Genomic DNA, 25,347 nt, shown 5'->3' on the forward strand with positions numbered 1-25,347 from the left:
CTGTGCATATCTAGTTATGTAGTTTGATGAACTAAACAGTGGCTAGTTCATGATAATATTTCTAGGTGCATAGTTACTTGGAATAACATAGATGTTGGGTACCAGCCAGCACCCAGGAGTTACTTTCCAAATATAGAGCAGTTATTGGCTTATTTCCTCTACACAGCATCTCACAAGCTCCCCAATCTGATTATTTGTTATGATACAGTTTGAGGTCTCCAGAAATTAGTCTCAGTTCTGAGCCTTTAGCTAATAACTCCCAGAAGATTTTGGTATTTTATTTTCCTTAGTGCACAGTCACTCTGAAAAGTGTCTGTAGGTCCCACTGGGAAAGGTTTGATGTAAGATTCACAGTATACACCAGTGGCTGCAAGATCATTCCTTAGAGGTACCCTTTCTTCCCCTCAGTTGTGTAAGAAGTTTAGAAAACATACTACAGCATCTTGAGTTAGACTTTCTTGCAGTCCTAGAGATTTTTTTCTGCCTGAATATGTCAAGCAGCATCCAGTAGGTGGCCCAATTATTTCATTTTAAAGAATGCTCTGATTAGCTATCACCACAAATCCCTGTGGGCCAAAAATTCACTAATTACCATTCAAATCCTGTGGTTATTGTGGTAGGTCCACTCACCTTGTCTCAGATAATTAAGCCCCGTCACCTGACTTCCACTGCTCTGGGATTCCATAATTCACATTAAGATGAGGTAGGACAATTCTCTTGCAGCATTCTCCACCATGGTCTCCAGCCTACAAAGCACAGGCCCACAGAAATCTTCAAAGATGCTCTTGACCCTCTCACAAATGCATTTCTTAATGCCTCGGAGTATGTCTTCACAAATGCCGCTATCCCATGTATCACAGTTCTATTCCTTCTCTACTAGTGTCCTTACTTTATTGTAAAAGCGACTGCATTTGGAGCATTTAATTGGCAACGGAACTGCAACACCACGAAGACCTAGCCTTGGTTCACAGCTATATCTACCCTAAGATGAGGGATTCCTTCAACCCTGCCTTAGAGGCTTTCTGGTGCTGTATATATGTTCTCTGTTGTATTTTTGTAACTTCCAATGTCCTCTTTTTTCCATGCATACTCTCTAGGGTTGTTAGATGAACACAGATGACTCCAGAAACATTTTGGTAATTATTTTTGTTTTAGTACTTAAGTAGCATAACCATTTGATTTCTCAAAGATTTAGATTTCACTTGCACTTCATTTCATGCCACCAGTGGTGTATGAGTTATCATCATACTACTACATACCATGTATTTGTGAACCTCTCCTATTGCCTTCTCCCTACTGTTCTCAACCCTATTGTCAGTAGGTTATTTTTTTCCCTCAAATTTACAAGGAACCAAATTCCTGGGGTGACTTCCTGTATCTGTTACTGTACCTGAAAAGTACATTGCAGGAAACAGGGGGTATATTTGCAGTGGAAAATTTGAGGGCAGTTCTTAATAAAGGAGAATAGACAAAGGTATGGGGAGGGTATTAGAGAACAAAAGTGAGTAGTGCAATACACCATGGCTACTAAAGGTGAGATTACCAGAAGTAGGCCTGAGGCACAGAGGGAAAGAGGAGTAATGAAAAGTTGGAGGTGCAGAGCCTAGGAATCTTGGGAGAAGGGACTCCACCAGCATCTGACAACACTGCAGGGAACAAGTTGGGAAACAAATTTCCTGATTGCACTCACCACTGCTGGCTCCCAGAGGATGAGGGAGCCCTTTGATGCGGTCCATATAGGTCAGAGTCCCTTGGGAGACAGAGCAGGGTAAAGAAGAATGGAGAGTGAATTGGGATGGGAAGATGAGGAGATATCCACAAATGAGTGAGGGCCATGTTAATAGCACTTATTAGGAATTGTGCCTGCAGTTTTATGCATATGGTAAGGAGGAGGATAAAAAGCATATTATTTTGTGAGGGTGAACTCCAGCAAGGCTGAGATTTGCTTGAGCTTTCTATCAAAATAAGAAATGTGCCTGCGTGGCATTGACCCATGGTAAAGGCATAGAACATATTGATTAAGAGTGCTGTTTGATAATCATGGGTCTGAGGAATTTGGGATGATTTTTACCAGCCTGTTAGTTTTATTGATGACAGTGAGATTGATCATTTAAATCTAGTCTCAGTGAACCATATTGCCAAAGGCTCTGCCGTTGAGACTGGCTACATAGCAAGAATATGCTTACACAACCAGTAATGCACCAGAAACCTGGACTGAGACTCTATTTTGCGTTCTCTGGTTTCAAAGTATTTTATGCATACATTAATGGTTCATGATCTGAAAAGAGAAGTGCATCCTGCCAGGGCTATTATAAAGAGGGAAGATAATCAAAGCTCATACCTGGCCACTCCAGATCCCTTACTATTAGACAGCTTTTGACTATGATGTTTCTCCTTAATGCTGCTGCTATGTTGCATCCATTTTTTTTTTCTCCAACGAACTGTAGATTTGCAATCATCACCATTTGGGGTCCCAAGAGACTTCTTTAGCAGTGGAACTGTTCAGCTGCCACAGTTATCATGGCATCTGGAGGAGGAAATACACTATACTATGATATGCTTTGACTTTGCCTTTGTTTATAGGTGTGGTTTGCTCTAAAGATACTTTCAGGTTCTATGCAATAAATATATTAAACCTTGAGTTTATGGATTTTTACTCTTAACCTTTGTTTTAGAACTTAGAAAAGCTTTCACCTTCCCCACCAAAAAAGATACACTATAAATCTTTTTTTCTGCTTAACTTATGGTTTACAGTTAATATGATCGAGATCATAATGAATATATAAATCAGTGGTGATTAGCCTTTATTATGAATCAGAATCACCCAGGCAGCCTGCTTAAGATGGAAATTATAGAGCTCCACCTAGTGGATCTGACGTGGGGATTATAAATTCACATTTTTGGTGAAGTCTTATGGTGATTCTGACATGTGACAAACTAGGATACTTTAAAAATGCATTAATAAATGAGATAAGGTTAAATTCGTGGTACAAACCCTTCTCCATGGTGTTCCTTTTAGAATTGCAAGTAAATGAGATATAGAGTCCACAGTTATTTATGTAGACAGGGAATGATCTTGGACAAGAATTCTTGACTCAGGTATTATTATTTACAAATTTATCAAGAACCTATTACTTGTCAGGCACTGTGCTAGGCATTAGGGATACCAGGATAAAGAACAGGTTGTGCTTTGACAAGCAGAGTCCAATGTTCCTCAATTTTAGAAAACCTCACCCCACAGTCAGAAACATATTGTTCAAATATACATAACTGAAATACAAATTTCAGAAAATAATATTAATCCTGCCTACCTGCCATATAATCTGATGTCTACTATCTCGTTCTGGTTGAATCTATTATATCCTATTTCATTTAAAAATATTGCAGGTCTTGACCCGCTGAATTTGTTTTAAACTCTGCAAATGTAGGAAGGTGAAACTTCAGTTTGACAAACACAGGTCCATTTAAAAGTATGTGATGTGCATCCTATGAAGCACATGTGTTTATCCTTCTAGGCACATGTAGCATGAGAAGGTGGAATTGGGAAGACTGAGAGTTTCCTCATTAACCTTGCTTCTCAAACTTCAAGTTGTACAGGAATCACCTGCAGATCTTATTAAAACCAGAAAAGATTCTTATTCAGTAGGTCTGGGGTGAGGATCTGAGATTCTACATTTCTAACTATCTTTCAGTTGATGCTGATGCAGCTAGTCCATGAACCACTATTTCAGTAGCATTGCTCTAAAAATTACAAATGTGGGTAGGGGTGTTAAACTGGTAAGGTGAGACCTGGAAGAACTTTCCTAGAAGAGAAATTCCTCTAAGGAAAGATGAGTCAAGCATACAAGTCACTGACAGATGAGAACAGATGAGTGTGTGTCACTCAAATTTTACCCCAGCCTTCTATCCCTGAATTTGGTAGAAAGATGGCTGTATGCAAACACTTCCAAACCAACAAGCATAGAAACAATTGTTTTACTAAAAATCTGAAATCCCCCAGGGACTGAAGTATCACTGAGATGTTACCCTATTGGGCGAGTATAACTCTAAAGTGAGGAAAGGGACTTTATCCACATTTTCATAGGTCGTGGAATGGGGTCAGTAGGCTTGGCTCACTGGGGACTCCAGGGAAATCAACCGGACCTTGTTATCTTGAGAACTTCAGCCCATCAGCATCAATGGGAGCTTTAGGGCTCCCATCAATGGGAGCAAGATTTATAAGAAGGAGCACAGTGCCCAGTGGACATGACATTGTCTAAGAGAGGATGGCACCCACGTTTCAGTTTCCTAGACTTATTCCTGGATACAGGTAAGATTTACCCTAGTTCTCTTCCAAGTGTCTGAGGGGGTATTTTTTCTGCTAGAGCAGGGGAGAAAGTAGATGCCAACCCAACACATATATTCTCTACCTCATCCAACCCACTCAGCAGTTCTGAAAAGTAAAGTATTATCTCCATTTGACAAACAACAAGACTGTCCATTAGAGCAATGGATCTGTAATAACCCCAGGTTGACTTCTCCAGATGAGTCCCACAGGTAGGTAATGTGAATTTTACCTATCGTTTTAAGTTCTGACAACAAGAACTTTAAGTGTCTCTACTGAACTTCATAAGTTCACTGGACAGTTATTCTCTTTGTTTTTTACATACTGTGTTCTGATTTTTAAAAATATTTTATTATTTTTGTGAGAAAAGTAATTTGTGTTCTCTGGGAAAAGAAAGATTAGTAGAAAGAAAGAAAACAAAGAAATGAAATCATCTGCTAGCTCACAACTGAGAAAACCACTGTTAACCTTTCATGTATTTAACAAAAACAGACAGATTCTGCAGATGATATTACAAGCTGCTTTATTTTTCCATGAATCATGACGTCTCTGAAATGCACATGTGTGAAAATCTGCTACTGAAACATAGAGCGAGCAAGCACTGGCAGGTGGGTCAAAAGGCTACTGGTAGCAGGAGGAACAACTAAAGCAAAGTGTTACCATAAGGTTAAAACATATGGCCTGATAAATGCCTGACAGGGACACTACACGTAAGGAATGTCTTCAGTGTCCCTTCGTGGGGCCCTGCAGCCACCCCTGAATTCCCTTGGACCCCTAGGATAGAAGGGGTCCTGTAAATTTCTTTGCATCCACAAAAACGCCCCCAATTTCTGTTTGCTTTTTCTCCTTTTATCCTCCACCCTAGCCATGTTGTCAAATTCTCTTATCATGTCCTCATTGCTGAAATTCATATCATGTATGGCTTCCTTATATTGCTTGAGGTACTGAGCCAGCCCCTTGTTTGTTTTTCTTTTGGCTTTCCTGGGTATATCATCCTCAGCTGGGCGCTTTCCTTCAGACCTCCTTTCACTTTCTGGCTCTCCCTCACTCTCTGGCTCTCTTTCACTGTCTGGCTCTCCTTCCCCCTCTGCCCTTCCCCCTCTCTCTGGCTTTCCCTCTCTCTCTGATCCTCCCTCCATCTCTGACTTTCCCTTCCTGTCTGACTTTCCTTCTCCTTTTGCCTTTCCTGCACTCTCTGGCTTTTCTTTATCCTTTAACGGTTCCACATCTCCTGTCTTGCCCTTGTTTTCTGTCTTTCTCTCGTTTTCTAAGGTCTTGTCTTCCAGAGTACAAGCTACTTCTGGCTTTCCCTCGTCCGGTGGCTGTTCTTCATTTTCTATCTTTCCTTGGTTCCAAAGCATTCCTTCATTTTCATTGAAGAATTTTTCCATGTCGAGATTTCCCCTCCTTTTCCTTTCCTGGGGGATGCGGGTTGAGGGAAGAGGAGACAAAGAGGAGACATGGGAGACTGAGGGCCTGGCGTGGAATGCAGGTCTGGATACTACTTGCATCTCACCCCTGGTGAGGGTTCCCCTAAGCTGACCGGACCTCCAAGAGGGCCTTCTGCCCACCACGTAGCCTGCCACTCCTCCCACACACGTGAGCCAGCTGTTCCCTGACAGGCCCTGCCACCTTCTCTGCACTGGTTCAGCCTGGTAAGGTGTGTGTTCATGTGGGTGGGGGGAAGGGCAGGGGCCCCGATTCGGCCCTAGCTGGGTCCTTCACACACTCAACCCTTGTGGGCCCCTGTCCATGCAGCCCCCTGCTTTCACGGACCTGCGGGGATTCTGGACAGGTTGCTCCTCCTTTTCAGGCCTCTTAGAGCGCTGGGAACAACAGACGCGCAGACCTGCGGACAGACAGGAGACAGGGGCAGGGACTGCGCGCTCAGCGGGCACACAGGGACTCGGTTCCCTTTCCTGAGTCCAGGCCCTGTTCACCCAACGTTTTTCTCCCCTACATCCCCCGCACCCCAGCCGCCATTTCTTTCCAGGCCTCGGGCACCAAACGAGGATGCTTTCCAAACTGCGTTTGTCTCTGTGTCCCCCTTCCCTGAGACAACCTGCCGCAGCGCCACCCCATTTTTGCGGAGATCAGGTGTTTCTATGGGCGTAGACTGTGAGAAGGGATTATTTCTAGAATATGTCTACGTTTCACTGTCTCACTGCGGAGTCGCTACCCCCACCCCTCATTTCTAGCACTAAAAATGGATGGAGGACTCAGTGCAAGGGGGCGTCGTGAAGGCGAGCCAGGCTCGCTTCGGGAGTTCTCCCTCCCCTGTCCCCGCCCCGGTCCGCTCCGCAGGCATCCCCCTCCTCACCAATCTACAGGATTCCTTCTCCGCTCCCTCCCCAATCCTACTGCCAGCCCCCTCCACCCCTGTCCCAGGGGCCGCCGGCAGCGCCCGCTTTCACACTGACCTGCGGGTACCCAGGACACGCCTGTGCTTCCTCCGGCTCACGGAAGCCCGCTCGCTGCTCCCCAGCAGTCTGGGCAGCTCAGACAGCTTATTCTGCGCGGGCGCCGGGACCCGACCGCTGGGCTGGCTGGCGGGCTGGCGCGGGGGCTGGTGCCCACGTAGGCGTCCGACGGGTCACGTGAGCGCCGCGTCACTGGAGCTCGGCCCAGCTCTTGCCCGACACACCTCACCTTGGAGCTCGGCGCCCCCTCTTGCCTGACATACCTCATCTTCCATCCCTGAGGGACCGGAGGCTGGGGACTGTCGGAGTCTCGGTGCGTTTGTGTAGCAAAGTGGGGTCGCGGAGAAGAGGAGGAGGGGTGGCTTTCTGACCCCAGGTGCTTTACCTGACACAGCTCACAGCATCCTCGCAAGGCATCTCTCTCTGATGCCCATTATCGCCAGGTGTGACAGCTGATCAGAGAGGGTACTCGACTTTGCCAAGAGCGCTCAGCCCCAGAACTCCACAGCCCACTTTCAATACTGGCTCTGCCTGACTCCAGAGCCCGGGGTAGTGATGCCTGCCAGGAAGCTGAGCTGCCGCCTTGAGTGGCGGTGTTCCTGGGGTTCTGTCCTGGGCCTCCTCTCTCCTCAGTCCTCAAGTTGTCTCTCCCTGTGTGATCTCATTCATTTCCAGAAAGCACCGATGACTCCCAGATCTACATCTCCAGGCTATTCCCTTCTCTGTGTCTCATATCAACTTTGCCAACTCTCTATTGGACATCACCGCCCGAGAGTCCCTGAGGGACCTCAAAGCCCGTGTACCCCAAATTTATTTCACCAACTTCCTTCTTGCCATCTCCCTTGGCCTCTCTGCACACTTGAAACTTACCTTCCAACATTTGATCAGTTTTCATAGAGAGAGAATGTCAGACAGGTAGAAAAGAAAGCATTAAAACCTTTTAAATATGAATTTCAGATGCACGAATTCATCATAGTTCTTGGTTTACAACACACCCTTATTATTGATCCCTGCTTGTCCCTCTTCCTTCCCTTTTCTTTCCTGTCCTGTTATTTCCTTCCCTGCCCATCCTTTGTCTTTTTTTCTTTCCTTTTCTTTCACATTTGTGAAGCTACCACCCACAAAAACTAAAAGTTACCAATATTTTAACTTCTACAGTGTAGTGACATGTATATGTATATATACACATATGTTTATTTATACACACATATATGTGTAGATGTATATGTGTGTACATATATATGTGTGTACATATACATGTGTATGTCGTGTGTTTTTTGTGTGTGTAAATCTGGGCAACAACTATTTTTATTTTGGTTTGCAAAATGCCTTATCATGATTATATGATTATGAATTATGTATGTTACACAAACAATTCTGATTATATTTCTGCTACACATCTTTCTTCATTTAGTAAAACTTCGATCTTCCTACAATATTTTGCTCTATCAATATGTGTGTTTGTCATTATCACCACATAATCAACAGTACTGTCCTCAATGTTGAATTTTTTCCTGAATTATAGAGGCTAGGTGTTTCCATTTCCTCAGTATAAACTTTCATAAAATTATTACAATTATTCAAGAATTTGATGAAAATAATATCAAATCAGTTGAAAAGAACTGCTTTTCTGTTTTAATCATCTAATTATAGTAATTTTAAGCTATCTTTGGTAACTATTTGCTAAGTTATTTTGCTAATGGAGCCAAAGTATTAACAACTATTTCTCCTCTTTTAAAACATATACACAAAAATGTGGAATTCAAAATTAGTATCATTAAATTCAAAGAAATGTCATTTTATCTAAATTAAAAGATCTGTTCACAAAATGAGAAGTCAACACAACTTTTGCATTTGCGTGTAATAAATTGACACATTGTTCCTCAAGTAGTTACTACCTTTGGAAGAAGATATAATGACAGTTCTCTTGATGCATAATATATGTTGATTAAACATATTTTAAGTTAAATGTTTGTCATCCATTTTCTTAGAAAAGTAACCATTACTGAACATACCATTCACTAGAGACCTTTTGTTTCTTATTGCAGAATAAAAGTATCATTTCCATCAGTAAAATAAATATAGACATATATTAACACTATAAAATCACTAAGTGATACCAACACCTGGCAGAGACACACACACAAAAAGGAAACTTCAGGCCAATATCTTTAATTAACATGGATGCAAAAATCCTCAACAAAATAGTGGCAAACCGAGTACACTAGCATGTCAAAAAATGTATCCACCATGATCAAGTAGGATCCATCTCCAGGATGCAAGTTTGGCTCAATATACACAAATTAATAAATGTGATTCACCACGTAAACAGAACTAAAGACAAAAGCAACATGATCATCTCAATAGATGCAGAAAAGGCTATGGATAAAATTCAACATCGCTTCATGTTAAAAACTCTCCATAAACTGCATATTGAAGGAATGTACCTCAAAATAACAATAGCCGTCTATGACAAATCCACAGCCAACATTATACTAAATGGGCAGAAGCTGGAAGCATTCCCCTTGAGAACCAGAACAAGACAAGGATGTCTCACACACTACCAGACAAAACCATGCAAAAATGGAAGTAAAAAGTGGAGATCTGTGGTAGGTTTAATAATTGCCTTCAAAGATATCCAGGTCTTAGTGCCTGGAACCTGTGAATTTTACCTTATATGGCAAAAGGGGACTTTGAAAATGTCATTAAGGATCTTGAGATAGGAAGATTACCAGGATTATCCAGGAAGACCCTAAATGTAATAACAAGTATTCTTATAAAAGGGAAACAGAGAGATTTTACTACGGAAGAAGAAAGCAATGTGAAAAACTGAAGCAAGATTCTACACTACAGACTTAGAAGATGAAGGGAAAGGCCATGAGCCAAGCAAGAAAGGCCACGAATGCAAACTCCAGATGATGGAAAATATAAGAAAATAGAGGCTCCTTTAAAACCTCCAGAGGATTTCAGAGCCTGCTATTGGTCTATTCAGGGATTCAAATTTTTCCTGGTTTAGTCTTGGGAGAGTGTAAGTGTCCAGGAAATTATCCATTTCTTCTAGGTTTTCTAGTTTATTTGCGTAGAGGTGTTTATAGTATTCTCTGATGGTAGTTTGTATTTCTGTGGGGTCGGTGGTGATATCCCCTTTATCATTTTTTATTGCATCTATTTGATTCTTCTCTCTTTTCTTCTTTATAAGTCTTGCTAGCGGTCTATCAATTTTGTTGATCTTTTCAAAAAACCAGCTCCTGGATGCATTGATTTTTGGGAGGGTTTTTTGTGTCTCTATCTCCTTCAGTTCTGCTCTGATCTTAGTTATTTCTTGCCTTCTGCTAGCTTTTGAATGTGTTTGCTCTTGCTTCTCTAGTTCTTTTAATTGTGATGTTAGGGTATCAATTTTAGATCTTTCCTGCTTTCTCTTGTGGGCATTTAGTGCTATAAATTTCCCTCTACACACTGCTTTAAATGTGTCCCAGAGATTCTGGTATGTTGTATCTTTGTTCTCATTGGTTTCAAAGAACATCTTTATTTCTGCCTTCATTTCGTTATGTACCCAGTAGTCATTCAGGAGCAGGTTGTTGAGTTTCCATGTAGTTGAGCGGTTTTGATTGAGTTTCTTAGTCCTGAGTTCTAGTTTGAGTGCACAAGAGAAAGAAATCAAGGATATTCAGTTAGGGAAAGAAGAAGTCAAATTGTCCCTGTTTGCAGATGACATGACTGTATATTTAGAAAACCCCATTGTCTCAGCCCAAAATCTCCTTAAGCTGATAAGCAACTTCAGCAAAGTCTCAGGATACAAAATCAATGTGCAAAAATCACTAGCATTCTTATATACCAGTAACAAACAGAGAGCCAAATCATGAAGGAACTTCCATTCACAATTGCTTCAAAGAGAATAAAATACCTAGGAATCCAACTCACAAAGGATGTAAAGGACCTCTTCAAGGAGAACTACAAACCACTGCTCAGTGAAATAAAAGAGGACACAAACAAATGGAAGAACATTCCATGCTTATGGATAGGATGAAACAATATTGTGAATAGGCCATACTGCCCAGGTAATCTATAGATTCAATGCCATCCACAATAAGCTACCAATGACTTTCTTCACAGAATTGGAAAAAAACTGCTTTAAAGTTCATATGGAACCAAAAAAGAGCCCGCATTGCCAAGACAATCCTAAGTCAAAAGAACAAAGCTGGAGGCATCACGCTACCTGACTTCAAACTATACTACAAGGCTACAGTAACCAAAACTGCATGGTACTGGTACCAAAACAGAGATATAGACCAATGGAGCAGATCAGAGCCCTCAGAAATCATACCACACATCTACAGCCATCTGATCTTTGACAAACCTGAGAGAAACAAGAAATGGGGAAAGGATTCCCTATTTAATAAATGGTGCTGGGAAAATTGGCTAGCCATAAGTAGAAAGCTGTAACTGGATCCTTTCCTTACTCCTTATACGAATATTAATTCAAGATGGATTAGAGACTTAAATGTTAGACCTAAAACCATAGAAACCTTAGAAGAAAACCTAGGTAATACCATTCAGGACATAGGCATGGGCAAAGACTTCATGTCTAAAACACCAAAAGCAACGGCAACGAAAGCCATAATTGACAAATGAGATCTAATTAAACTAAAGAGCTTGTGCACAGCAAAAGAAACTACCATCAGAGTGAACAGGCAACCTACAGAATGGGAGAAAATTTTTGCAATCTACTCATCTGACAAAGGGCTAATATCCAGAACCTACAAAGAACTCAAACAAATTTACTAGAAAAAAACAAACAACCCCATCAAAAATTGGGCAAAGGATATGAATAGACATTTCTCAAAAGAAGACATGCATACAGCCAACAGACACATGAAAAAATGCTCGTCATCACTGGCTATCAGAGAAATGCAAATCAAAACCACAATGAGATACCATCTCACACCAGTTAGAATGGCAATCATTAAAAAGTCAGGAAACAACAGGTGCTGGAGAGGATGTGGAGAAATAGGAACACTTTTACACTGTTGGTGGGATTGTAAACTGGTTCAACCATTGTGGAAAACAGTGTGGCGATTCCTCAAGGATCTAGAATTAGAAATACCATTTGACCCAGCCATCCCATTACTGGGTATATACCCAAAGGATTATAAATCATGCTGCTATAAAGACACACGCACACGTATGTTCATTGCGGCACTCACTATTCACAATAGCAAAGACTTGGAATCAACCCAAATGTCCATCAGTGACAGACTGGATTAAGAAAATGTGGCACATATACACCATGGAATACTATGCAGCCACAAAAAAGGATGAGTTTGTGTCCTTTGTAGGGACATGGATGCAGCTGGAAACCATCATTCTCAGCAAACTATCGCAAGAATAGAAAACGAAACATCGCATGTTCTCACTCATAGGTGGGAATTGAACAATGAGATCACTTGGACTCTGGAAGGGGAACGTCACACACCGGGGCCTATAATGGGGAGGGGAGAGTGGGGAGGGATGGCATCGGGAGTTATACCTGATGTAAATGATGTGTTGATGGGTGCTGACGAGTTGATGGGTGCAGCACACCAACATGGCACAAGTATACATATGTAACAAACCTGCACGTTGTGCACATGTACCCTAGAAGTTAAAGTATAATAATAATAATAAAGAACATGATGTTTGCTAAGAAGTAGATCATTTGTGATTTTAGAGACCGTTGTTTACACAGAATGATAACAAAGGACATAATGTATAATGTGAAAGAAATGAGTGGAAAGAAATCTGAGAATTCTAATCACAGGCTAGTGAGATCTTAAGAGCGTAATCATAACTCAACTTCTGCTCCTGTTCATGTGAAATAAAGTTGTTTCAATCTAAAAAAAAAAAAAAAAAAAAAAAAAAAGAACCTCCAGAGGAAGCAAAGCTCTGCCAATATCTTTAGTAAAACTAATTTTGAACTTTGGACTTCCACAACTGTAAAAGAATTAACATGTATCATCTTAAGCCAACAAAATTGTTATTTGTCAAAGCAGCCCTGAGACCTAAAGATTTCCTAAACCCATTCTGGCTTATTTTAGCATAAATATCAGTAATAAGAGTACATTTTAAAAAATGATAAATTTTGGAAAATGTTAAGCTAGATGGGATCCTAGGTCAACAGGTAAGAATAATTAGGACTGTTCAGGGAAAGCCAGGAGATACTTTTATTCTAGTGATAATTCATGTAAAGTCACTGACACAGTGACTGGAACATAGCAAGAGTACAATTGGGTGAGTTTTCTTAGCTCCCTGGTCAAGAACACAATGCATTTTTAAAAACTTTTTTACATAATTGTAGATTTAGGTGTAATTATAAGGAATAATAGAAATCTCTCTTATTCTTTTACCTGTTTTCCTCCAATGGCAACATCTTTTATAACTACAGTAGAGTATCACTACAGAAAATTAATATTGATGTAATCTAACAATGTTATTCATATTTCACCGTTTAACATACATCTATTTGTGTGAGAGTGTGTATATTAGTTATATGCAATTTTATCATGTATGTTTTCCCAGATGGAATCTCAATAACCTCCACATAGATCTGAAAGGTGTTATAATAAAATGGTTAGCACAGGAGAAATGACCTCTCCAAGCCCTATGATGTAACTGGCTCTCAATGTTCTTTTGCAATGCTTTTCTGAAAAGCCTCTTCTTTTGGGGTCGATTGCACATACTTTTCTTGAGAAATTAACATGAAATATACAAAATGAATGAAGAAGTATATGAAATAAAGTGAAATGGAGTGACGACTTTCACAAATTCGATGGAACTGGTCAAGTGATTGTTCTTTTTTAAATTACTTTTATTTTAGGTTCAGTGGTATATGTACAGGTGTGTTTTAAGGGTAATTTGCATGTCGCATGTAATTTGCATGTTGTGGTGTGTAGATTATTTCATCACCCAGGTAATAAGTATAGTAGCTGATAGGTAATTTTTTAGTCCTCACCATCCACCTTCAAGTAGGCCCTGGTGTCTGTTGTTCCCTTATTTTCGTCTATATATACTCAATGTTTAGCATGCACTTATGTGAGAACATGTGATATTTTGTTTTCTGTTCCTGTGTGAGTTCACTCAGAATAATGACCTCCAGCTTCATCCATGTTGCTGCAAAGTACACGATCTCATTCTTTTTTTATGGCTATGTAGTATTCCATAGTGTACATGTACCACATTTTCTTTATCCAGTCTACCACTGATAGGCATTTAGGTTGGTTCCATATATTTGCTATTGTGAATAATGCTGCAATGAACGTACACCAGCATGTATCTTTATGGTAGAATAATTTATATTCCTTTGGGTATGTACTCAGTAATGGGGCTGCTGAATTGAATGGTGATACTGTTTTAAGTTATTTGAGAACTTGCCAAACTGCTTTCCACAGTGGTTGAACTAATTTACATTCACACCAGCAGTGTATAAGTGTTCCTGTTTCTCCACAAACTCACCAGCATCTGTTACTTTTCAACTTTTTAATAATAGCCATTCTGACCAGTGTGAGATGGTATCTCATTGTGGTTTTGATTTCCATTTTTCTTATGATTAGTGATGTTGAAAATTTCTTTCATATGCTTTTTGGTTGTCTGTATGTCTTCTTTTGAAAGTGTCTGTTCATGTCCTTTGCCAATTTTTAATGAGTTTTTTTTTTCCTGGAAATATGTTTAAGTTCCTTATAGATTCTCGATATTACATCTTTGTCAGATGCATTGTTTGCAAAAATTTTCTCTCATTCTGGAGGTTGCCTGTTTATTCTGTTGATAGTTTCTTTTGCTGTGCCAAAACTCTTTGGTTTAATTAGGTCCCATTTGTCTGTTTTTGGTTTTGTTGTAATTGCTTTTGGTGTCTTCATTGTGAAATCTTTGCCAGGTCCTACGCAAAAAATGCTATTTCCTAGGTTATATTCCAGGGTGTTTATACTTTCAGGTTTTACATTTAAGACTTTAATCCATCTTGAGTTTATTTTTGTATGGTGAAAGGAAGGGATCCAGTTTCAGTCTTCTGCATATGGCTAGCTACCTATCCCAGCACCATTTATTGAATAGGGAGTCCTTTCCCCATTGCTTGTTTTTGCTGACTTTGTCAAAGATCATATGGTTGTAGATGCATGGCATTATTTCTGCTCTCTATTCTGCTCCATTGGACTGTGTGTCTGTTTTTGTACCAATATCATGCTATTTTGGTTACTGTAACCCTGTAGTTTGAAGTCAGGTAACGTGACACCTGCAGCTTTGTTCTTTTCGCTTACCATTGCTTTGGCTATTCAGGCCTTTTTTGGTTTCATATAAAATTCAAAATAGATTGTTCTAATTCTGTGAAGAATGTCATTGCTAGTTTAATAGAAATAGTATTGAATCTATAAATTGCTTAGGATACTATGGCCATTTTAACAATATTGATTCTTCCTATTCATGAGATTGGAATGTTTTTCCATTTGTTTGTGTCATCTCTGATTACTTTGATCAGTGTTTTATAAATCTCTTTGTAGAGATCTTTTACCTAAGTACTTAGCTGTATTTCTGGGTATTTTATTCTTTTTGTCACAATTGTGAATGGGATTGCATCCTTGATTTGGCCTCAGCCACCCCTTCCCCTATTGGCTCAAGTCCAGGAAGATTAGAGTTCTGTCCCAAAGCCCCTGGCTGGAGTTGCTGAAGTTTCCTCAGGGAGGCTCCACCCAGTGAGGAGAAATAGGTCAGGGTTCAGTCTGAAGAGGCAGTCTGGCCATGATCTGCCACAGCCAGGGTGCTGTGCTGTGGGAAATACCTCTTGGGTCCAAGCTGTCCAGTCTCTTTGACACGGGCAGGGGAAATATGGAGGCCTGGAGCATTAGTGATGGTTGTCACCCCTCTCCCAGGGAGCTCAGACATCTTAGGCAGCAGACAGCCACGATTATGATGGCCGCCCCTCCCCCTGGGAACTCGCTAGTCTTAGGCAGACTCCAGCCAAGTGACCTTTGAGAATCTGCACAGCTCTGTGGTTGGGACCCAAGGCCCTGGTGGCATGGGCTCACGAGTGGGACCTCCTGAACCACGAATAGCACAGATCCATGGACGAAGCATGGGTTCCCAGGCTGGGTAGAGCACTCACTCACTGCCTCCTTTGGCTGGGGGTGGAGACTCCCCTTTCCCTGTGTGGCTCTCAGGTGGGCCAACACACCACCCTGCTTTTCCCTGCTCTCTGTGGGTCATGCCAACTGCCTAGTCAGTCCTGATGATAGAACCTGGATACCTCCATTACTGGCGCAGGATTCACACGTTGTTTTGATTATTATCAGTGACAGCCTTCAATCGCAGCTGTTTCCAGTCGGCCATCTTGGCCCCGCCTCCCGTATTAGTTTTTAACAAAAAAGTTAAAAACTTTTTTAACTTTGGGAGGCCGGGAGCACTTTGGGAGGCCGAGGCAGGCGGATCACGAGGTAGATCAAGACTATCCTGGCTAACACGGTGAAACCCCATCTCTACTAAAAATACAAAAAATTAGCCAGGCATGGTGGCAGGCGCCTGTAGTGCCAGCTACTCGGGAGGCCGAGGCAGGAGAACGGTGTGAACCTGGAAGGTGGAGCGTGCAGTGAGCCGAGATCTCGCCACAAAAAAAAAAAAAAAAGTTTTAAGAATAATTTTTAAAAATTTAAAAATTACAAATAAAGAAAGCTTACATAATAAGGACACAAAGAAAAATATTTTTACAGCTGTACAATGCATTTGTTTTTCAAGTGTTATTACAAGAGCCAAAAACTTAAAAAATATTAAAAATTTATAAAGTAAAAAAATTACAGTAAGCTAAGGTAATTTATTATCAAGAAAGAGAAAGTTTTTCCTTTTAACTTTAGTTGATATGTAATAATATACATATTTATGGGATACAGAATGATGTTTTGATATGTATACATAATATGTAATAATCAAATCAGGATAATTGGCATATATATTACCCACCTCAAGCATGTATTATTTCTTAGTGTTATGAACATTCAAAATCCCCTCTTCTAGCTGTTTGAAAATATACAATAAATGATAGTTAACCATATTCACCCTACATTGCTGCAGAACACCAGAACTCACTCTTCCTCTCTAGCTGTAATTTTGTAACCATTAACCAATCCCTTCCTATCCTCCCTTTCCCCTATGCTTCCCATACTCTAATACTGAAAATTCTACTCTCTACATCTATGATTTCATTTTTTAGTTCCCACATGTTAGTGAGAACATGCAGTATTTATCTCTTTATCTCTCTGTGCCTGACATTTTACTTAACATAATGTTTTCCAGGCTCCATGTTGCCGAGAATTACAGGGTTTTTGTTTTTTTTAAAAAAAAATCTCTGAATAGTATTTTATTGTGAATATATACCACATTTTCCTTATCTGTTCGTTTATTGAAGTACATTTAAGTTGATTCCATATCTTAGCTGGTATGAATCGTGCTGCAATAAACACAGAGGTGCAGGTAATCCTTTGATACACTGATTTCCTTTCCTTTGGATAAATATGCAGGAAGGGGATTTCTGAATAGTATTCTAGTTCTATTTTTAGTTTTTTGAGAAACCACAACATTGTTTTTCATAATGGCTCACCAACAGTGTACAAGAGTTCCCTTTTCTCTGCATTCTCATCAGCATTTGTTATTTTTTGTCTTTTTGATAATAGCCATTCTAAATGGAGTGATATATCTCATTGTGGTAAGAAAATTTCAATATAAATTTAGTATAGCCTAAGTGTACAGTGTTTATAAAGTATACAGTAGTGTACAGTAATGTTCTAGGGCTTGACATTCACTTACCAGTCACTCATTGACTCACCCAGAGCAACTTCCTGTCTTGCAAGCTTTATTCTTGGTAAGTACCCCATACAGGTGTGCCATTGTAAAAATCTCTTATACTGTATTCTTACTGCATCTTTTCTATGTTGAGATATGTTTAGATACACAAACACCACTGTGTTACCACTGCTTATGGTATTCAGTACTGTAAAATGCTGTACAGGTTTATAGCCTGAGTGCAATAGGTTATACCATATAGCTTAGGTGTGTAGTGTATACCATTCAAGTTTGTGTAAGTACACTCTGTGATGTTCAAACAATGACAAAATCACCAAATAATGCATATCTCAGAATATATTCCCATTGTTAAGTGATACATGACAGTAGTAAATGTGTATATATATTATATATATATATGTATATGTGTGTGTGTGTGTGCATGTATATACAGTTTTATATCCATTAACCAGAGTTGGGTCTAGTTTCCAGTTGATTCTGCATAATATGAAGACAACACCCAAAAGTGGAGAGCTGAAGTACTTTAACCCCTTTCTAGAATGTCTCTGAAGGACACTGGTGAAGGGACATCCTTCCTGGTGGCAGAACGTGAGCAGTACACCTAATTCTTCATTTTGCTTGGAAGGAAAAAATGGCTTAATGTATGATAATGCCAATTTATGGGCTCTGGCCAATAGTTTGTCTAGACTGTTAGGTACTTGGAAGAAACATAATTGGAAAACTGGTGACAGGGAAATTGGGGAAAGAAGCATGTGGATAGGCCTGTCTAAATGGGCAAAAGACATTAATATATTTGTGTCTCATGTGAATGCTCAACAAAGGGTAACTTCAATAGAGGAGAATCTTTTTTTATATTTTTTCAGCTTTATTAAGGTGTATTTGACAAAATTTGCATGCATTCAAGGTGTACTCAACAGAGGAACATTTAAATAATCAAGTGCATAGGATAACACACTCTGTTTCCCTAGCCAACCCTGTTATTGCCCAATGGGCTCAAAGAACAGTGGCCATGGTGGCAAGAATGGAGGTTCTGCATGGGCTTGACATCATGGACTTCCACTTGCCAAGGCTGACCTGCGTATGGCCACTGCTGAGGGCACAATCTGCCAGCAGCAGAGACCAACACTGGATCCCTAATATGACACCGCTCTCCAGGGTGATCAACCTTCTGACAAGTTAACTACATTGGCCCACTTTTATAATGGAAGGGAAATATTTTGTTCTTACTGGAATTGACACTTATTCTGGAAACATATTTGCCTTCCCTGCATGGCATGCTTCCACCAGAACCACCATCTTTGGACTTATCTTATGGAGAATGTCTTATTGATAATCATGATATTCCATACATTTCTTTTGATCATTGAAGTCACATCACAGAAAAAAAAGTGTGGCAATGGTCCTGTGCAGATAGAATTCACTGGTCTTACCATGGTTCCCCACCATCTTACAGCAACTAATTTAACAGAATGGCAGAATGGCAGAATGACCTTTTGAAGACTCTGCTAGGTGTCAGTACCTTGCAGGGTTGAAACAAGGTTCTCCAGAAAGCTGTATGTGCTCTGAATCAGTGTCCAATATATGGTGCCTTTTCTCTCATAGCCAGAAATCATAGGTCCAGGAGTAAAGGCATGGAAATGGGAATCACACCACTCACTATTATCCTTAGCAACTGATTAGCAAAATTTTTGCTTCCTGTCAATGTGACCTTATGCTCTGCTCTCTTGGAGACCTTAGTTTCAAAGGGAGGAATGCTTCTAGTAGGAGATTGCATGAAAATGATTGCATCAAAAATGAAAATGACTGAACAGTCTCATATATTAATATTAATAAATATTCTTAAGTAAAATAGCAAGCAATCCCACAGCACATAAAAACGTAGATCATGACACTGTGAAGTTTATTCTAAGAACAAAGAGGTGTTTCAATATCAGGAGATCCATTACTATGATCTGTTATAATAATAGAATCAAAAGGAAAAATTATATGATTATCTCCAGAGATGCAGAAAAACAGTCATTTGAAAGCATCAACACTCATTCATGTTTTAAAAACCACAACAAAATAAAAATCAGTGGACACTTTCTTAACATGACTATGTATATACACTATAGTCAAAAAGCCAGCCTCCTGCCTAAAGGGGAAAAACTAGAGGCTTTCCTGCTAAAGTCAAGGTTAAGACAACATGCTAACTTGTCTCCTATGATATTTGATATTGTGTGGGAGGCATTATGCAATGCAGCTAACAAGGGCAAGCACTTAGAAGCAAAAGAAGAGGTAAAATATCAATGGATCAAATAAATGAAAAGATAAGACACAATCTGGGAAAAATATTTGCAAACTGCTTATCCAATAGAGGACTGATATCCAGACTCTGCAAAGAACTCTAAAACTCAAAAATAAGAAAATGAACAATCTGGTTAAAACACGGGCATAAAAATATGAACAGACATCTCACAGAAAGATGACATGCAAATGGCAAATAAGCATATGAAGAGGTGCTCAGCATCATATGTCGTTAGGGAATTGAAACTCAGAACAGTGAAATAACATCATATACCTCATGGAAAGACAAAAATCCCAAACAGTGACAATACTAAATGCTGGAGAGGATGTGGAGTGGAACACTCATTTATTCCTGGTGAGAATGCAAAACGGTATGACCACTTTGGAAGACAGTTTGGCAGTTTTCTTTTTTCTTTTCTTTTTTTTTTTTTTTTTTTTTGTAATTCATGTTATTTATTTTTAAGCACAGACATTTACATTTTTAAACTACATTTTTTCCTCCCTCTGTTACCCAGAACTTCTGTCTTCCAGGATGAGCAAACACTAATCAGTTTTCCTCGGGCTTGAAATTATCAGTGCTAACTTGAGTTCAGATGGCACCTTCCTTCCAAATCCTTGCTTCTGTTATTTGCCGTGAAAAAATTACTTTCAAACCTGCACGTTGTGCACATGTACCCTAGAACATAAAGTATAAAAAAAAGTTAAGCGAGGGGGCGGAGCAAGATGGCCGAATAGGAACAGCTCCAGTCTCCAACTCCCAGCGCGAGCAACACAGAAGACCGGCGATTTCTGCATTTTCAACTGAGGTACTGGGTTCATCTCACTGGGGAGTGCCAGACGATCGGTGCTGGTCAGCTGCTGCAGCCCGACCAGCGAGAGCTGAAGCACGGCGAGGCATTGCCTCACCTGGAAAGCGCAAGGGGGAAGGGAATCCCTTTTCCTAGCCAGGGGAACTGAGACACACAACACCTGGAAAATCGGGTAACTCCCACCCCAATACTGCGCTTTAAGCAAACAGGCACACCAGGAGATCATATCCCACACCTGGCCGGGAGTGTCCCACACCCATGGAGCCTCCCTCATTGCTAGCACAGCAGTCTGTGATCTACCGGCAAGGCAGCAGCGAGGCTGGGGGAGGGGCGCCCGCCATTGCTGAGGCTTAAGTAGGTAAACAAAGCTGCTGGGAAGCTCGAACTGGGTGGAGCTCACAGCAGCTCAAGGAAACCTGCCTGTCTCTGTAGACTCCACCTCTGGGGACAGGGCACAGTAAATAATAACAAACGCAGCAGCTCTGCAGACGCAAACGACTCTGTCTGACAGCTTTGAAGAGAGCAGTGGATCTCCCAACACGGAGGTTGAGATCTGAGAAGGGACAGACTCCCTGCTCAAGTGGGTCCCTGACCCCTGAGTAGCCTAACTGGGAGACATCCCCCACTAGGGGCAGTCTGACACACCACACCTCACAGGGTGGAGTACACCCCTGAGAGGAAGATTCCAAAGCAAGAATCAGACAGGTACACTTGCTGTTCAGAAATATTCTATCTTCTGCAGCCTCTGCTGCTGATACCCAGGCAAACAGGGTCTGGAGTGGACCTCAAGCAATCTCCTACAGCTACAACCTACAGCTGAGGATCCTGACTGTTAGAAGGAAAGCTATCAAACAGGAAGGACACCTACACCAAAACCCCATCAGTACATCACCATCATCAAAGACCAGAGGCAGATAAAACCACAAAGATGGGGAAAAAGCAGGGCAGAAAAGCTGGAAATTCAAAAAATAAGAGCGCATCTCCCCCGGCAAAGGAGCGCAGCTCATTGCCAGCAACGGATCAAAGCTGGTCGGAGAATGACTTCGACGAGATGAGAGAAGAAGGCTTCAGTCCATCAAATTTCTCAGAGCTAAAGGAGGAATTACGTACCCAGCACAAAGAAACTAAAAATCTTGAAAAAAAAAGTGGAAGAATTGATGGCTAGAGTAATTAATGCAGAGAAGCTCACAAACGAAATGAAAGAGACGAAAACCATGGCACGAGAAATACGAGACAAATGCACAAGCTTCAGTAACTGTCTCGATCAACTGGAAGAAAGAATGTCAGCGATGGAGGATCAAATGAATGAAATGAAGCGAGAAGAGAAACCAAAAGAAAAAAGAAGAAAAAGAAATGAACAAAGCCTGCAAGAAGTATGGGATTATATAAAAAGACCAAATCTACGTCTGATTGGGGTGCCTGAAAGTGAGGGGGAAAATGGAACCAAGTTGGAAAACACTCTTCAGGATATCATCCAGGAGAACTTCCCCAACCTAGTAGGGCAGGCCAACATTCAAATCCAGGAAATACAGAGAACGCCACAAAGATACTCCTCGAGAAGAGCAACTCCAAGACACATAATTGCCAGATTCACCAAAGTTGAAATGAAGGAAAAAATGTTAAGGGCAGCCAGAGAGAAAGGTCGGGTTACCCACAAAGGGAAGCCCATCAGACTAACAGCAGATCTCTCGGCAGAAACTCTTCAAGCCAGAAGAGAGTGGGGGCCAATATTCAACATTCTTAAAGAAAAGAATTTTAAACCCAGAATTTTATATCCAGCCAAACTAAGTTTCATAAGGAAGGAGAAATAAAATCCTTTACAGATAAGCAAATGCTTAGAGATTTTGTCACAACTAGGCCTGCCTTACAAGAGACCCTGAAGGAAGCACTAAACATGGAAAGGAACAACCGGTACCAGCCATTGCAAAAACATGCCAAAATGTAAAGACCATCAAGGCTAGGAAGAAACTGCATCAACTAACGAGCAAAATAACCAGTTAATATCATAATGGCAGGATCAAGTTCACACATAACAATCTTAACCTTAAATGTAAATGGACTAAATGCTGCAATTAAAAGACACAGACTGGCAAACTGGATAAAGAGTCAAGATCCATCAGTCTGCTGTATTCAGGAGACTCATCTCACACGCAGAGACATACATAGGCTCAAAATAAAGGGATGGAGGAAGATTTACCAAGCAAATGGAGAACACAAAAAAGCGGGGGTTGCAATACTAGTCTCTGATAAAACAGACTTTAAACCATCAAACATCAAAAGAGAAAAAGAAGGCCGTTACATAATGGTAAAGGGATCAATTCAACAGGAAGAGCTAACTATCCTAAATATATATGCACCCAATACAGGAGCACCCAGATTCATAAAGCAAGTCCTTAGAGACTTACAAAGAGACTTAGACTCCCATACAATAATAATGGGAGACTTCAACACTCCACTGTCAACATTAGACAGATCAACGAGACAGAAAGTTAACAAGGATATCCAGGAATTGAACTCATCTCTGCAGCAAGCAGACCTAATAGACATCTATAGAACTCTCCACCCCAAATCAACAGAATATACATTCTTCTCAGCACCACATCGTACTTACTCCAAAATTGACCACGTAATTGGAAGTAAAGCACTCCTCAGCAAATGTACAAGAACAGAAATTATAACAAACTGTCTCTCAGACCACAGTGCAATCAAATTAGAACTCAGGACTAAGAAACTCAATCAAAACCGCTCAACTACATGGAAACTGAACAACCTGCTCCTGAATGACTACTGGGTACATAACGAAATGAAGGCAGAAATAAAGATGTTCTTTGAAACCAATGAGAACAAAGATACAACATACCAGAATCTCTGGGACACATTTAAAGCAGTGTGTAGAGGGAAATTTATAGCACTAAATGCCCACAAGAGAAAGCAGGAAAGATCTAAAATTGACACTCTAACATCACAATTAAAAGAACTAGAGAAGCAAGAGCAAACACATTCGAAAGCTAGCAGAAGGCAAGAAATAACTAAGATCAGAGCAGAACTGAAGGAGATAGAGACACAAAAAACCCTCCAAAAAATCAATGCATCCAGGAGTTGGTTTTTTGAAAAGATCAACAAAATTGACAGACCACTAGCAAGACTAATAAAGAAGAAAAGAGAGAAGAATCAAATCGACGCAATTAAAAATGATAAAGGGGATATCACCACCGACCCCACAGAAATACAAACTACCATCAGAGAATACTATAAACACCTCTACGCAAATAAACTGGAAAATCTAGAAGAAATGGATAATTTCCTGGACACTTACACTCTTCCAAGACTAAACCAGGAAGAAGTTGAATCCCTGAATAGACCAATAGTAGGCTCTGAAATTGAGGCAATAATTAATAGCCTACCAACCAAAAAAAGTCCAGGACCAGATGGATTCACAGCTGAATTCTACCAGAGGTACAAGGAGGAGCTGGTACCATTCCTTCTGAAACTATTCCAATCAATAGAAAAAGAGGGAATCCTCCCTAACTCATTTTATGAGGCCAACATCATCCTGATACCAAAGCCTGGCAGAGACACAACAAAAAAAGAGAATTTTAGACCAATATCCCTGATGAACATCGATGCAAAAATCCTCAATAAAATACTGGCAAACCGGATTCAGCAGCACATCAAAAAGCTTATCCACCATGATCAAGTGGGCTTCATCCCTGGGATGCAAGGCTGGTTCAACATTCGCAAATCAATAAACATAATCCAGCATATAAACAGAACCAAAGACAAGAACCACATGATTATCTCAATAGATGCAGAAAAGGCTTTTGACAAAATTCAACAGCCCTTCATGCTAAAAACGCTCAATAAATTCGGTATTGATGGAACGTACCTCAAAATAATAAGAGCTATTTATGACAAACCCACAGCCAATATCATACTGAATGGGCAAAAACTGGAAAAATTCCCTTTGAAAACTGGCACAAGACAGGGATGCCCTCTCTCACCACTCCTATTCAACATAGTGTTGGAAGTTCTGGCTAGGGCAATCAGGCAAGAGAAAGAAATCAAGGGGATTCAGTTAGGAAAAGAAGAAGTCAAATTGTCCCTGTTTGCAGACGACATGATTGTATATTTAGAAAACCCCATTGTCTCAGCCCAAAATCTCCTTAAGCTGATAAGCAACTTCAGCAAAGTCTCAGGATACAAAATTAATGTGCAAAAATCACAAGCATTCTTATACACCAGTGACAGTCAAACAGAGAGCCAAATCAGGAATGAACTTCCATTCACAATTGCTTCAAAGAGAATAAAATACCTAGGAATCCAACTTACAAGGGATGTAAAGGACCTCTTCAAGGAGAACTACAAACCACTGCTCAGTGAAATAAAAGAGGACACAAACAAATGGAAGAACATACCATGCTCATGGATAGGAAGAATCAATATCGTGAAAATGGCCATACTGCCCAAGGTAATTTATAGATTCAATGCCATCCCCATCAAGCTACCAATGAGCTTCTTCACAGAATTGGAAAAAACTGCTTTAAAGTTCATATGGAACCAAAAAAGAGCCCGCATCTCCAAGACAATCCTAAGTCAAAAGAACAAAGCTGGAGGCATCACGCTACCTGACTTCAAACTATACTACAAGGCTACAGTAACCAAAACAGCATGGTACTGGTACCAAAACAGAGAT

General features: G+C 40.5%; 2 protein-coding genes across 2 annotated transcripts in view; one reads left to right on the plus strand and one right to left on the minus strand.

The window, feature by feature from the left end:
• The window catches only part of LOC103232374 (nuclear RNA export factor 2-like), a 323,480-nt gene that overhangs the window by 140,483 nt on the left and 157,650 nt on the right, over window positions 1-25,347 (plus strand).
• TCEAL2 (transcription elongation factor A like 2) lies at window positions 4,831-6,872 on the minus strand. The gene is made up of 3 exons (XM_007992320.3): window positions 6,745-6,872; window positions 6,101-6,173; window positions 4,831-5,742 (listed from the first exon to the last, which is right to left on the minus strand). Exon 3 carries the CDS (start codon window positions 5,713-5,715, stop codon window positions 5,029-5,031), a length of 687 nt encoding a protein of 228 aa, XP_007990511.1. The 5' UTR covers window positions 5,716-5,742; window positions 6,101-6,173; window positions 6,745-6,872; the 3' UTR covers window positions 4,831-5,028.

This window comes from Chlorocebus sabaeus, chromosome X, assembly GCF_047675955.1.
Source record: "Chlorocebus sabaeus isolate Y175 chromosome X, mChlSab1.0.hap1, whole genome shotgun sequence".
Classification (NCBI taxonomy): domain Eukaryota; kingdom Metazoa; phylum Chordata; class Mammalia; order Primates; family Cercopithecidae; genus Chlorocebus; species Chlorocebus sabaeus.

Excerpts from the sequence above, each read along its gene's own strand:
- TCEAL2 (XM_007992320.3), bottom strand. The coding sequence starts at position 5,715 with ATGGAAAAATTCTTCAATGAAAATGAAGGAATGCTTTGGAACCAAGGA.